Raw genomic sequence first — 13,182 nt, forward strand, 5'->3', positions numbered from 1 at the left:
TAATATTTTTGTCAAAATAAACCAGCTCAGATCTTTTTATGGGTCATTTCACAAGCACTAGTGCATTATTAAAGTCAGAACTACATCAAAGTCTACGAGAATCTTTAGAAAGACCTTGACAAAGATATTATCCAAATGCCTTTGAAGTCCAAAGGCACCCAACAAAATATGACAATTATAGAGAATTTGATTTCTGTGTGAAAATTATATATTCAAGATAACATCTCTTAAATGTTAATACTATTTCAAAGCTTACTTTTAAAATTCTATACACATAAATATTGTGGTTGAATAATAAATAAGTACAATATGTTAAATTCACATTTGTCATTATTTTCTTATTAAGCTTTGTCAAGCAAATAGCAATTGTATTACTTCTGTGATTACAAATATACTGAAATATTTTTAAATACAGGATATTTTATATTCTTATTAATATTATTCCTTTTCTTTGTGTATTTAAGAACAATCTGGTGTGCCACCTTCTGGCAACTAAGTGAAATTATTTATTTCTACACAAGTCACTATTCTTTATTTTAACTTTATAAAATACATATTTCTCAACATGCATTATATTTATGCCATATAAATAAATCCATTCCACAGCCTGAACTACAATAAAAATTCCTTAGAGGCTTTTTAAGAAGAAACCAAGCTTTACACACGTTCCCTGTGATTTCTACATGGTTACAAATATGTCTCCTGAATTCTACAATACATATAAAATTGATTTTTATATACCGCTTCACAGCCACATCTCAAAACAACAGGCTTGCTATTTTAATGAATAAGTAACAGTAGTAAATAAAGGAAAAGAAAGGTCTCTTACCAATAAGCCCATTTTTCTCTTAAGGTTTGAACTCTCATCATTTGTCATGTTCTTGTGGATCCCTCTCTCATCAAATTCTCTGGAGTTTTAAAGTTAAGAGCTGTGATGCACAGCTAGGCTCTGCTACTACACAGTAGCGCACCCCAGTGCCTCTGCCTGGTATAACACTTCAGCTGTAGCTCCCAGAAACGGAAACAAGCCTTTTATATTCAAAAGCCTATGTCCTGCACACTTTGCCTTGATAAAAAAATTACAGTCAGTGTGGTTGAACTATTTCTATTTCATATCTAAACTCCTGATCAGATATGAAAATGAAAGCCAAATAAATCCCAAGCTTAGTTCCAGCAAACCGAACAGGAGCCACATGCTCCTCCTACAGCAGAGGCAGTGTGAGACAAAGGCTAGCACCAGGAGCTCTGACTCAGGCAAAACATGTTTACTTAAAAGTAACCCTAGTTTTGCAAGCATCGCTGTCTTATTATTTGCAATATGGTTTTAAATCTTTATTACCATTCCCACTTCTCTCTGTTTGTGTCAGACAGTAATACATCGTAGCCAGTCATTTAAATCCTGGATTTTTCCCTTACACCAATTTTCTAGAAATCTACCTCCTAATGGTTCAGCTAAACACATATGCTACTTCAAAAGAGAGACATGTAACTGTTCTCCCTCCATCTTCCACTTCTATTCTCCAATCACATTATTTCTGGATCACCTTTAAATAAAGCTACATGTGATAAAAATGTAGCATTCAGTGAATACTCAAACTTCATTTATTTTTGGAATTAGCTGGGTTCAGTGCTAAAGTGATTACTGATACTGATATAAAAGTGAATGAGACACACTTCTTTTGATGTCAAGAAGCACCTGAGTGAGGGAAACAGCCACAAAAAAAATCAAACCGTGGTGCAAAAGCTTCAGTAGCATAGAAGCAAAAGCAGAAGAAAAATGAAAATTGTATTGCAACTGAGGCTAAATACTGACTTAATATAGCCGGCAGTGGCTCAATGGCTGCAAAGAAGGCAACAGTGTTGAGAGACATATGCAAAAGGCATGCAAAAGACCGCATAGTAGATGACAGTGCACTACAGCAAAAATATTTGCATTTCACCCTTTGTGTTATGAGTAAACATTTGTTGAGAGAGTGGCTGGATCAACCTCAGAATTAATCAAGCAGGAAAGCACAGCATCAAGGATCCACTACACCGTGGCTGACAGGGCTTTTTTAGCTTTCTGCTGTAGCAGCCTAGAAATCCCAGCCTAACATACTCCATCATACCCAGTTCTCTTTGTTCTTTCTTGCTTTTGCTCCACAGGTTCTCCTGGCATGCATATTTTTCTCTCAGCCCCCTTTCTGAATGAAATGCATACTTATAGATTTACCTCAAATTGCACTCTTTTCTATGGTATCATCTCGTTTTTCTTAAGAGGAACTGTGCAAAATACCTAATGTTTAGAAGATAATGTATAAGAAATAACTTTAATCCTATGTTCATTATATGAAACAGAATGATTAAAAAGGTGACAATTAGGACTAAAGAGACCCAATTTCCCAGATATCAAAGAGCACACTACTTTTAATAACTTCCTAAGCCATATTTAAAGCTCCAAAGGAGAATATGTGAATTGAGAGGGAGATGGATGGACCCTTGTTAGTCAGGAGCTTTGCAGCATCACTAGTTGCATTGTCTATCTAGTTCAAAAATTACAGAGGACAGATGAGATAAAGATGCCAACAGAATAGCTGAAAGCTGTAGAAGTAGCCTTTAAAAACAGCTGTGAAGTTGGAGAAAACTGTGACTGTGTTTTATCATTTGCAGTAAAGCAAAAGAATTCACCTTGAAGGGATACAATAAACTAGAGGAATTCATGAGGACCACAGGAAGAGATGGGGAAACAGGATGAATCATTTTTATCTAGGCTCAAAATCTTCAAGGATGGCCCATTAAAAAAGAAATCAAAGAATCAGAAGACAGTGGCATTTTTAAAGGGTTAACTGTTTTGCTAGGAGACTAATCTAGGGCAAGAAAATATCCTTAGGCATGTGAATATCAGTATTCTCACCCTATGGAATCACATCCCATTATACCCAGTGCCAAATATTCAGTAAGTATTTAAGCTATTGTTGGTATTCAGCTTTGTTTCATCCTGTTTATGGATGCAAAATATCTTACCATTTATTCAACAATGCATAAACTACAATATTTTCATTTGTGTCAACAATGAGAAAAAAATTTTTTTATCATATTATATATATATTTTTTTGTTCCAGTGAAGTAAGGGGAGGCAGCTAATAATTTCAAAAAGTAGGTAATGCTTGCAAGTGTATGCTCTCTGACTTAAGATATCCAAGACAAAAGCTGTCTACATACCCTTCATTTTATTGAGAGCAAAACCCCACCAGTTACCTTTCAACTAATGTGTATGAAAAAAATATATAATCCAGAGGAAAAAAGGGAGCATGAACGTTGGAAATGTACCACATCTTCTCAAGTAATCTTCAGGAAGGGCTGGTAGGTAGGGGACATAAAAATCATTTCACTTGTCTTCAGAGGAACTTTTAAAACTGTATTTTAATGACCTCATGAATTGAAAAGACAAAATAATCCAGGCCATTCACATGTTTAGTTTTGTAGAAAACAAAGTAACTACTACAGAGCTCTCTTTAGGCTTGAAAGGAAAGAAAGCAATCCATTTACATTATGCTTTCATTAGAATGGGTATTTATTTCATTCAAATTCACGAAGTTAGATTAGTTCAAGGTTATAGAGGGAATGGCAGAGAGGGGTCAGTACAAGAATGACCAGAACAAGTCTATTAATCAGTATCATATATTTGGGACTGTGACAAGCATGTATTCATCTAATATAATTAACTTACACTCCATTTAAAACACCATCATCTTACTACATTCATGACAACATTCCATCTGCTGATAATATTTAAGTTAGCTCAGAACATAGTTGAGTTTGGTCACTTGTAGAGTTTTCAGTCCTTCTTAAATCTATGGATGACATATTTAGAAAACCACTGGTATAAAAAGGCTTAGCCAGGATATTTATATTCAAAGTAATCATTCGTATTTCTAGAGATCAGAAGTTCATATTCCAGGTGTATTACCAGAATTTCATACTATTGCCACTCAATACAATTGCAGAGATGAGGGCAGAGGAAAGAGAGTGTCTAAGAATGCTTTTTGCTGATACTAATAATGGCTGCCTGTGCAGTTAAAGGATTAGGACAAAATGGGAAGGAGGCAGCATCCAGGGTTTCATAATGTGGTGGTTTGAACAGGTATGGCCCACACAGGCTCATGGGTTTGAATGCTTGGCTCATAGGGAGTGACACTGCTATAAGATGTGGCCTTATTGGAATAGGTGTGGCCTTGCTGGAGAAAGTACACCACTGTGGGAGCAGCCTTTGAAGTCTCTTATGCTTGAGCTATTCCCAATGGCACCTTCTCCTGCTGCTTGCAGATCAAGATGTAGAACTCTCATCTCCTACTATAGCATGTCTTCCTGTATACCTCCATGCTTTACCCCATGATGATAATGGACTAAACCTCTCAAACTGTAAACCAGCCCCAAATTAAATGTTTTCCTTCATAATAGATGCCATGATCACGTCGTCTCTTTATAGCAAATAAAAACCAAACAGACACCTAACATCCCAATCCTAATGAAACAAATCAGAAATTTCTCAGACATACTTCAGGGCAGTAGAAATGGCTCAGTGGTTAAGGGCACTTGCTGCTCTTTTAGAGGACCAGATCAGTTCCCAGAACCCAAATGATGACTCACACCTATCAGTAACTTCAATCCCAGGAGGTCTGGGGCAACACTTTCTTCTGCCCTCCACTGGTAAACCATATACATACAGTGTTAGCATTTTGTCTAAGCTCCACCCCACAGTTTCCTGTCAACAGCCAGGTATGATTCACCCCACAGTCATCTGGCAACAGCCAAGTATGCCTGATTGACTATAACAGGGGCTTCTTACCCTCCTCTCTCTTGTTCTTGTCTTCCTGCTCCCACTCTGTCCTCTCATCCCTTCCCCTCTCTCCCCATTCCCTCCCCCACCATTTCTCCATGTGCTCATGCAGGCCTCTTCTCTACTCCTCTGCTCTTTGTGCTTGCTCTCTCTCTCTCTCTCTCTCTCTCTCTCTCTCTCTCTCTCTCTCCTTTTCTCTGTTTCTACTATCCTCTCAACTCCCCTCCCAAGGCCCTAAATAAACTCTTTTCTATACTAGGGGAAGGGATGCCTCAGCATGGGCCCACAGAGTCACCCCAATCCCCCAGATCTGACTATACCTCCACCAAAACATATACCATCTCTTCTTATCTTTTTATAAAACACAACACAGGGTATACACATACATTCAGTGGAAACACTCATACATATAAGTAAATAAATCTCTTTAAGAAACTAGGATGGAACAACACTCATATCGTCCAACTGCATAGCCATACATTTGACAGATATTCACACTACTTAACCAATATTGATTATTCAAATTTGACCATGAAATATACATAGTTTATTAACCTAAAGAAAGAACTTGAAAGGGGTTAGGATTTAAGTTTACATTTTTATCATGTCAGTTTGAAAAAAGGAAAAAAACAAACAAAAACAAAAAAACAAAAAATCTAACCCCTCCCAAACACAAGCCCCATCTGTCAATACCTGTCAGCCTGATTTTCCTATACAGATACTAGGTATTTAGTTGTTTTACGTCTTAGTTTAAGTCCAACCAGCAGAAGTTTTAGGGTTTTATTCCACCTCTTAATTTTGAAGTACCTCATCTCCATTTTCATGTTTACCTGGTCCTCATGTAGGCACTGTAGGTGTTAATGTTCCCATTCATTTCACCAATGAGAAAACAAAGTTGTTAAACGATTCAGCTTGGTAACAGCTGCTGAGATAAATGGAAACAAGAATCCAGGCCTGCGACATCAAATTCAATGTCTATTAGGGGCTTGCACACACACACACACACACACACACAAAGAGAGAGAGAGACAGAGAGATAGAGAGAGAAAGACAAATACAGAGAAAGACAGAGACAGTGACAGAGAGAGAGGGAGAGAGAGAGGGAGAGAGACAGAGAGAGAGAGACAGAAAGACAGAGACACAGAGAGAAAGACAAAGACAGAGAAAGACAGAGACAGTGACAGAGAAACAGAGAGAGGGAAAGAGAGAGAGAGGGAGGGAGAGAGAGAGAGAGACAGAGAGACAGAAAGACAGAGACACTCAGAGAAAGACAAAGACAGAGAAAGACAGAGACAGTGACAGAGAAACAGAGAGATGGAAAGGGGAAAGAGAGAGGGAGGGAGGGTGGGAGAGAGAGAGAGAGAGAGAGAGAGAGAGAGAGAGAAGAAGGAGAAGAAGAAGAAGAGGAGGAAGAGGAGGAGGAAGAGGAGGAGGAGGAGGAGGAGGAGGAGGAGGAGGAGGAGGAGGAGGAGGAGGAGAGAGTCCTAAATGCACTGCCCTGCCTAAAGAAGCTGCAAGTTATATTAAAAGTCAATCTATACCTATGCCAGAAATATCTTCTCAAAGTCAAGTTGGGGTTACCTTTCATCTATCAATCAGCAATTTCTTGACATACATATTCTATCCTACTCTATTGTGTATAATTAGTTTCATAGATGCTTCCACTTGGAATTCCATACTCTGTCAACTAAAAGAAAAAAAATCTAGTTATACTTAAGTGTTCATGGATAGATAGCCCTTCCACAAAACCCTCACACACATTCCTTACCAGACAAGATGCTGGGTTCTAGCCTACTGAATAGTATACCCTCTATCTCTTTGGATTATACCTGTTTGTTTCCATCCCCATCTTTCTACACACACACACACACACACACACACACACACACACGCACACGCACACGCACACGCACATGCACACAGGCACACATACATGTATGCACACCAAGCTACTCATATAATCTGAGAACTGAGGTTAAAATTTTATATGCTTTTATAATACCTAACAGTATCTTACAAATAACAACCAAATAAAAAGGATAAATTTGGTGAAAACCATGCCATCAGAGGTAGGTTTGTTTTTTCCTCTCTAAATTTAATTTTTATTGGTTAAATAAGGATTCATTAAAGGAGTTTTATCTTACTCAAACTAAAATATAACTCACAAGATAGAAATAAAGACATAATAGCAAGCAGTATACTAAAAGTGGTTCCTTTCGATGCTTGCATGATAGACTCTGACTAGCAGAATGATCAGCTCAGTAGGTAAGTAACTACAGAGTAGATGGATGTGGGGGTGACTCAGTAAATTACTAGGGAACTGTACTGAGCAAGAGAAATGGTTAGCTAGAATAAAAGCAATGCTCTTGTCAATTTTCTAAGTAAAGATAAAATGGCTAATATGTAGAGCAAAGAAATGTGTTTCATAGGTTTCTCACCACCTCGTCTGTGAACATTGATAAAATGAAGTTGTGTCTCCTAAAGCTAGTCATTTCTATAGGCTAGTAATTAAAAATTATATAGACTATTCTGTGGATTGTTAGCGTCTATTAAATTCTTATTTCAACCAGAGGTGATGAAATAACACATTTTGAAATCCAATACTGACAATCAATGTTCCACTAGATGGAGCAAAAATATGAAACAGTAAGTTCAACCAAGCAAGCCACTGCATATCACTAATACCCAGGGACACAAATGATATAGGGAGCAGCCTTGAGTGAAACTATACAAACAAATGGGAGACCCAGGAAATAAAAGTAACCATCATAATGATGATGATGATGATGAGTAAGAGGAATGAAGCGGGGGGGGGGGGGAGGGAGACTATAGAGGTGTATACAGTCAAAGCACATCATATACCCAAAGGAATCTGTTGTTTTATGAAACCCAGCAGTATATATAGTGAATACACCCCAGTAACCAAAACATGGTTAAGTATGCAACTGAAACATGGGAAGACATAATGCAACCATGACCCTTACTTTCAAAATATAAACAGACATATTTTGATTAGAGACATATGAAACCCCACCCTATTAGAGACTTATTCGGGTTTAAAAGTTTGTCTTTAAAATTTCTCTCCAAATTTCCTTGCCTCTCCTTTCATACTGACCGGTAGAGAAAAAGTATCAAGGGTATTAGCACAATGAACAATACAAAAATAAAATAAAATACAAATGAACTTCCCAAGAGAAAAAGACTGTTTGCAAACTCGATAAACATATGGAGTAGAAGGAATGGGGGCAGAAGCTCCAGCAGCTATGATAACTGACAGATCATCAGCCACTGTCTCTACTATGCAACCACTGGAAGGCCTGTTGGCTTTCACTGTAGTCTTATAATGTGAATTTTACTAACATTGGACTCTAATCTGAGGACACAGAAACATAGCACACAAGATTTTATGGCCTAGTTGAGAGTATCAAAAGCATAAAGGCAACATGTTAGGAATCTGATCCCGAAGATAGACTGCCCCAGGAGCCACAGGAAACAGTCAGCTACCCAGGAATACAGACACTAAGAGTTAAAGGAAGAAGGTCCTGAACAATGAAATATAGTAGCCAAAGGTTGGGACCATGCATTGACAAATCACAAACCAAAGCTGAGTTTTGATGCTTGTAATTTTCCAGAACCTCTTTTTAGATCCAGTTCAATTTCCCACTACAACTACCAGAAATACCACCTTATCAAGAACTACCATCTAGCTATTAGGAAAAAAAAATGACACAACTTGCTGCTTATAGTAAATCTGTGCATGAGAATACACAGGAACACTGTAAGGGGGAGAGGTCAAAAAGGGAAATTAAGAAAAAAGGTTTTAAGCATGGCTTTTGCAGTCTCAAAATATCTCCTCCTGTTGTGAAACTCCCTCTCCCTCCAACCTCCTTCATCCTACCCCACTGTTTGCTTTGTAGTGCTGCCAGAAATTATAGCAATTACAGGTTCATGTGAGCTAACAAGAAGCCTGTTGAAATTATATTAACTATGGCTTCCAGGATGAGGGAGCAACCAGTTATTCACACATTGGTGTGAATTAGTTCAATCAAGTCTCTTCAAATAGCAAAGAGCTTTTGCCCTGAGGGACTAAAGCCAGCTGAACTAGGAGAATGACTCCTCTAACCTTGGCAATATTAACTGGGGTGCTATTTCAAGAATGTTAAGCAGCACAGAGGGGCTTTAAAAGACCGTAGAAATCAAGAAACTGGGGCTCAGTGGGTAAAGAGCCCTGCAGCCAATCTAATAACCTGAAATACATCACTGAAATCCACATTGTATAAAAAGAGAACTGACTCCTAGAGGTTGCCCTTTGACCTCTACAAGTATCCTGTGGAATACACAGACCACCTATACAGATATACATGCTTATATACATACATACATACATACATGCATGCATACATACATATATATTCATATGTGTAACAACAAAGAGGCCATAAATTTGAAATAGAGGAATAACTGGCACAACTCAAGACCCATCCCATAGGCAAGCACCAATCCGTGACATTATTAATAATACTGTGATATGCTTGTAGACAGAAGTCTAGCACGGCTGCCCTCTGAGAGGCTCCATACAACAGCTGACTGAAACAGATGCAGAGACCCACAGCCAAACAGTGGATAAAGCTTGTGAGCTTTTATGGAAGAATAGAAGGAAGGATTGCAGGCCCAAGAGGGGATAGGAACTCTACAGGAAAACCAACAGAGTCAACTAACCTGAACCCCTGGAAGCTCTCATAGAACCAAAGAGCACACATGGTCTGGACCTAGGCCTCCGTGCAGACTGGCATCAGTGGAGGAAGATGTGCCAAGCCTTGCAGAGACTTGGTGTGCCAGGGTGGAGAGATACCAAGAAAGCATCTACCTGCATAGAGGAGAAGGGAAGTGTGTGTGTGTGGGGGGGGGGGGGATAAGGGAAAGGAATGAGGAAGAGGGTGACCAGGTGGGAGGCACTAAGTAGGATATAAAGTAAATAAGGAAAAAAAAAAAAGCATTGTGGTAGTTTGAATAGAAATGCCCATAGATTCATATGTTTAAATGCTTGGCCCATTGAGTGTGGCATTATTAGAAGTTGTGACCTTGTTGGAGTAGGTGTGGCCTTTTTAGACAAAGTGTGTCACTATGGGGACAAGCTTTGAAGTCTCATATGCTGAAGCTATGCCCACTGTGGCTCACAGTCCCCTGCTGACTATATATCAAGATATAGAAATCTCAGCTCCTTTTCCAATACCATGTCTGCCTGCAAGCCACCACGCTCACTGCTATAATAATAGACTAAACCTCTGTACTGTATGCCAATCTCAACTAAATATTTTCCTTTATAAGAATTGCTATGATCATGGTGTCTCTTTACATCAATAAAACTCTTAAGAGTTTTTATTTTACATAAAATACCACCACAATAAAAATTATGTGAGACAGTCACAAATTAAGAAGCATGGTATTCATTCAAACACTTTTTCCACTTTTATCTAATTACGCATTTGAATATTCACTAGTGGCTAATTCTAAGACAGGGATAGGGCCAGTGTCCAAGACCAAATACATTTACATTTGGCAAATACTTATTGAGCAGCTAATTCTGTGCAAACTATAGCTATTGGTATCACAGTACATAACAAAATCAATGACAGGGAAAAAATCAAAAGGAAAAATTATGACAGCTAAAACTTGTAACACTTCAAAACAGAATCAACCTAAACATTAGTATTAAGAAATTATTTATACCATGTAATAGTTGATAACATGCAGCTATTTTGTGTACTACAAGTTTTTATTGGCATATGAAATTTTTCATGATATAACTAGGATAGAGATAAAGGTACAATATACAGTATAACAAAGCAGTGTTTCATTTCTATTATTTAACATTCACTACATGACAGAAATTTAACTCAGATATATTTCATTTAATACACACACACACACACGTGTGTGTGTGTGTACATGCGTGTACACACACATATCTGTATATATCCTACACAGCATGACATTAATTTAGATATAAAACAGAATCAGAGATGTAAAGGAACCTTCTATATTTTACACAGCTAGTATGAACTGGGGGAGGGGGGAGAGAATGTGAGAGGGACTGGGAGAAATGGAAGGCAGAGAAACTGCCCTCGGGATGCAATGTATAAGAAAAATAAAAAATAAAAAAAGAGGGCTCGAATGGAATGTGGTAAGCACTCCTGTACACCTATTCCATTCTACCATTATAATCTGGTAACATTCAAAAGTGCACCAAAAGACCAGAATGAACATACATTATCTTAGGCTAGGTTGTTACCTTGCATATATGCTCTCTCCTTTTTCCATGCATTCTACAATAAATGTGTTATGCAATGCAGTCTACCTTCCCAAATGACAGAAAGTGAAAATAATAAACCTTTAGCCTATGATCCATGAAAAAGTTTTAAGATTTGAGACAGGAAGTCATCAACCCATGGGCAAAGATTAACAGGATGGCTGCAGATGAGACCGTATAAGAGGAAGGTGTAGAATTCAATAAAAATTATGAATAACAAGACATGTAGAAAAAGAGAAATCTAATAGTATTTTTTCCTTCTTAGGAATAGAGAAAACTTTGTGTGGTCTGGAAAATTCCTTAAGATTATAAAACATAGAACATTACTAAAATCTATATGTCATTTGTATAAAGATATACAGCCTTTCAGTGACAGGAAAATATGACAACATGTTGGATGTAGTATAAAATCTTATAGCAAAAATAGCAGATAACCAAAATTCACATGATTTCTGAAGCAAAATGAGCCAACTGCATAAAAAAGCACATGGCCTCAGAATTTTAAGTTTTACCCTGTCTAATCCCCATTATTCATCATTCATATTCTGGAAGCTTGTTTGCCTTAAAAACAAAAGCACACAAGTATCTTCAAATCATTTTACAAACATAAAACATGAAAAAGTAAAAAGCCAGATCTTTGGCAAGTAATAATTTTTTTAAGTTTATTGTCTATAAAGTTAAACAAATATATTTTTACTCTGTAACCACTATGTGGGTACTGTATAGGTTTTATATATATATATATATATATATATATATATATATATATATATATATATATATATAACAAAATTACATGTATATAGCAAAATTATATATACTATATAGGTATGATTATAGATTTTAACTCAAGATGAAAGGCTAATAACTCTAACCTTCATATTTTATAGGAGTGTACACCTTGAAACTAATAAGTGCTGAATATTTTAAAACATCATCTGGCTTCAGCCCTGCCCTGTGTTCATCTGACATCCTATATTATTATGAAATTATTATTAGTGTAGTTGTTTCACTCATTAGGGAACTTCTCATATGAAAATAGAAGAAATGAGAAAAGCATACAAAGATGTTACAATATACTAGCCTTGTGAAAAAGGTCTATAAACATAGGAAAAAAATAACAAAACAGGGCTCTAAATTAAAGTAGAAGAACTAATAACTGCTCCTTAACGGGATGATACAAAAATTAATTCAAGTCTTATATATAAGGCAATTAAGCTCATAAGCTCAATCAGAACAAAAAGTCAGGAACCTGAAAAAATAAAAAATTAATATAAAAACATAAATTTCACTAATAGACTAAAATTTTTGAGAAATGTATAAGTAAAATTATATTTATAGATTATGTAAGGCAATTCACATAATCAAACTGAGCGAGGCAGGCATCCTGGAAGCAGGTCTAATTAGCAAAAACAGTCTAGTTTCTACCACAGAAACAGAATGGGAAAGACGTGATTACATATTATACCAGTTAAAATATCTGAGCCACAAAGGAAAAATATGTGAAAAAGAACTGAAAACAAATCTGAGCCATTTCTAGAATCTAAACTCAATTACTTTACCTCACTTTTAAAGACTGCCAACATCCAGTTCCTTAATTGTAACAAGATGGCTGACTGGAAGAAATAGATGCAAATGCCCTTATACCCTCTAACCAAAGTTACCAGCATTGAATGATTTGTCATCAGTGATTCAATTTGTGTATTTATTGAGAATCCACTGTGCAATATCATAGTGTAAATGACATCAAATGAATTTAGTAAGTTAATCATGCTCTGAAACAGTTCAGTGAACAACGCCATAGGTATCAACAAGGTAAAAATTGCTTCAATGTGAAAATAAATGTATTAAATGAGTCCGAAGCCAAGAGACCCTCTTGGACCATCTGGCTGATCACAGGGCATGGGATTTGACCAGAGTACTGAAAAATAGGTTGCATTGGGACCAAAACAAGAGGACTACCTTGTTGGCACAGTCATGTTCTAAATTTCAAAATTATTCTAAGTAGGTCTAAGTAAGTAAGTAAGTCTAAGTAGGTGACTCCAGGTCACCA

The 13,182-nt window shown here is 37.0% G+C and overlaps 1 protein-coding gene across 11 annotated transcripts in view; it reads right to left on the reverse strand.

Moving 5' to 3' along the window:
- The window catches only part of Klhl13 (kelch-like 13), a 145,891-nt gene that overhangs the window by 75,913 nt on the left and 56,796 nt on the right, over positions 1-13,182 (reverse strand). The window contains exon 1 of one of the 11 annotated variants that reach the window (XM_011247488.3): positions 830-1,296. The exons of the other annotated variants lie outside the window; for them this stretch is intronic. Coding sequence (XP_011245790.1) covers positions 830-870 — 41 coding nt within the window. The 5' untranslated portion in view covers positions 871-1,296. Of the gene's footprint in view, positions 1-829; positions 1,297-13,182 lie in introns of those variants that run through there. 11 annotated transcript variants of the gene reach the window in all.

This window comes from Mus musculus, chromosome X (assembly GCF_000001635.26).
Source record: "Mus musculus strain C57BL/6J chromosome X, GRCm38.p6 C57BL/6J".
Lineage (NCBI taxonomy): Eukaryota > Metazoa > Chordata > Mammalia > Rodentia > Muridae > Mus > Mus musculus.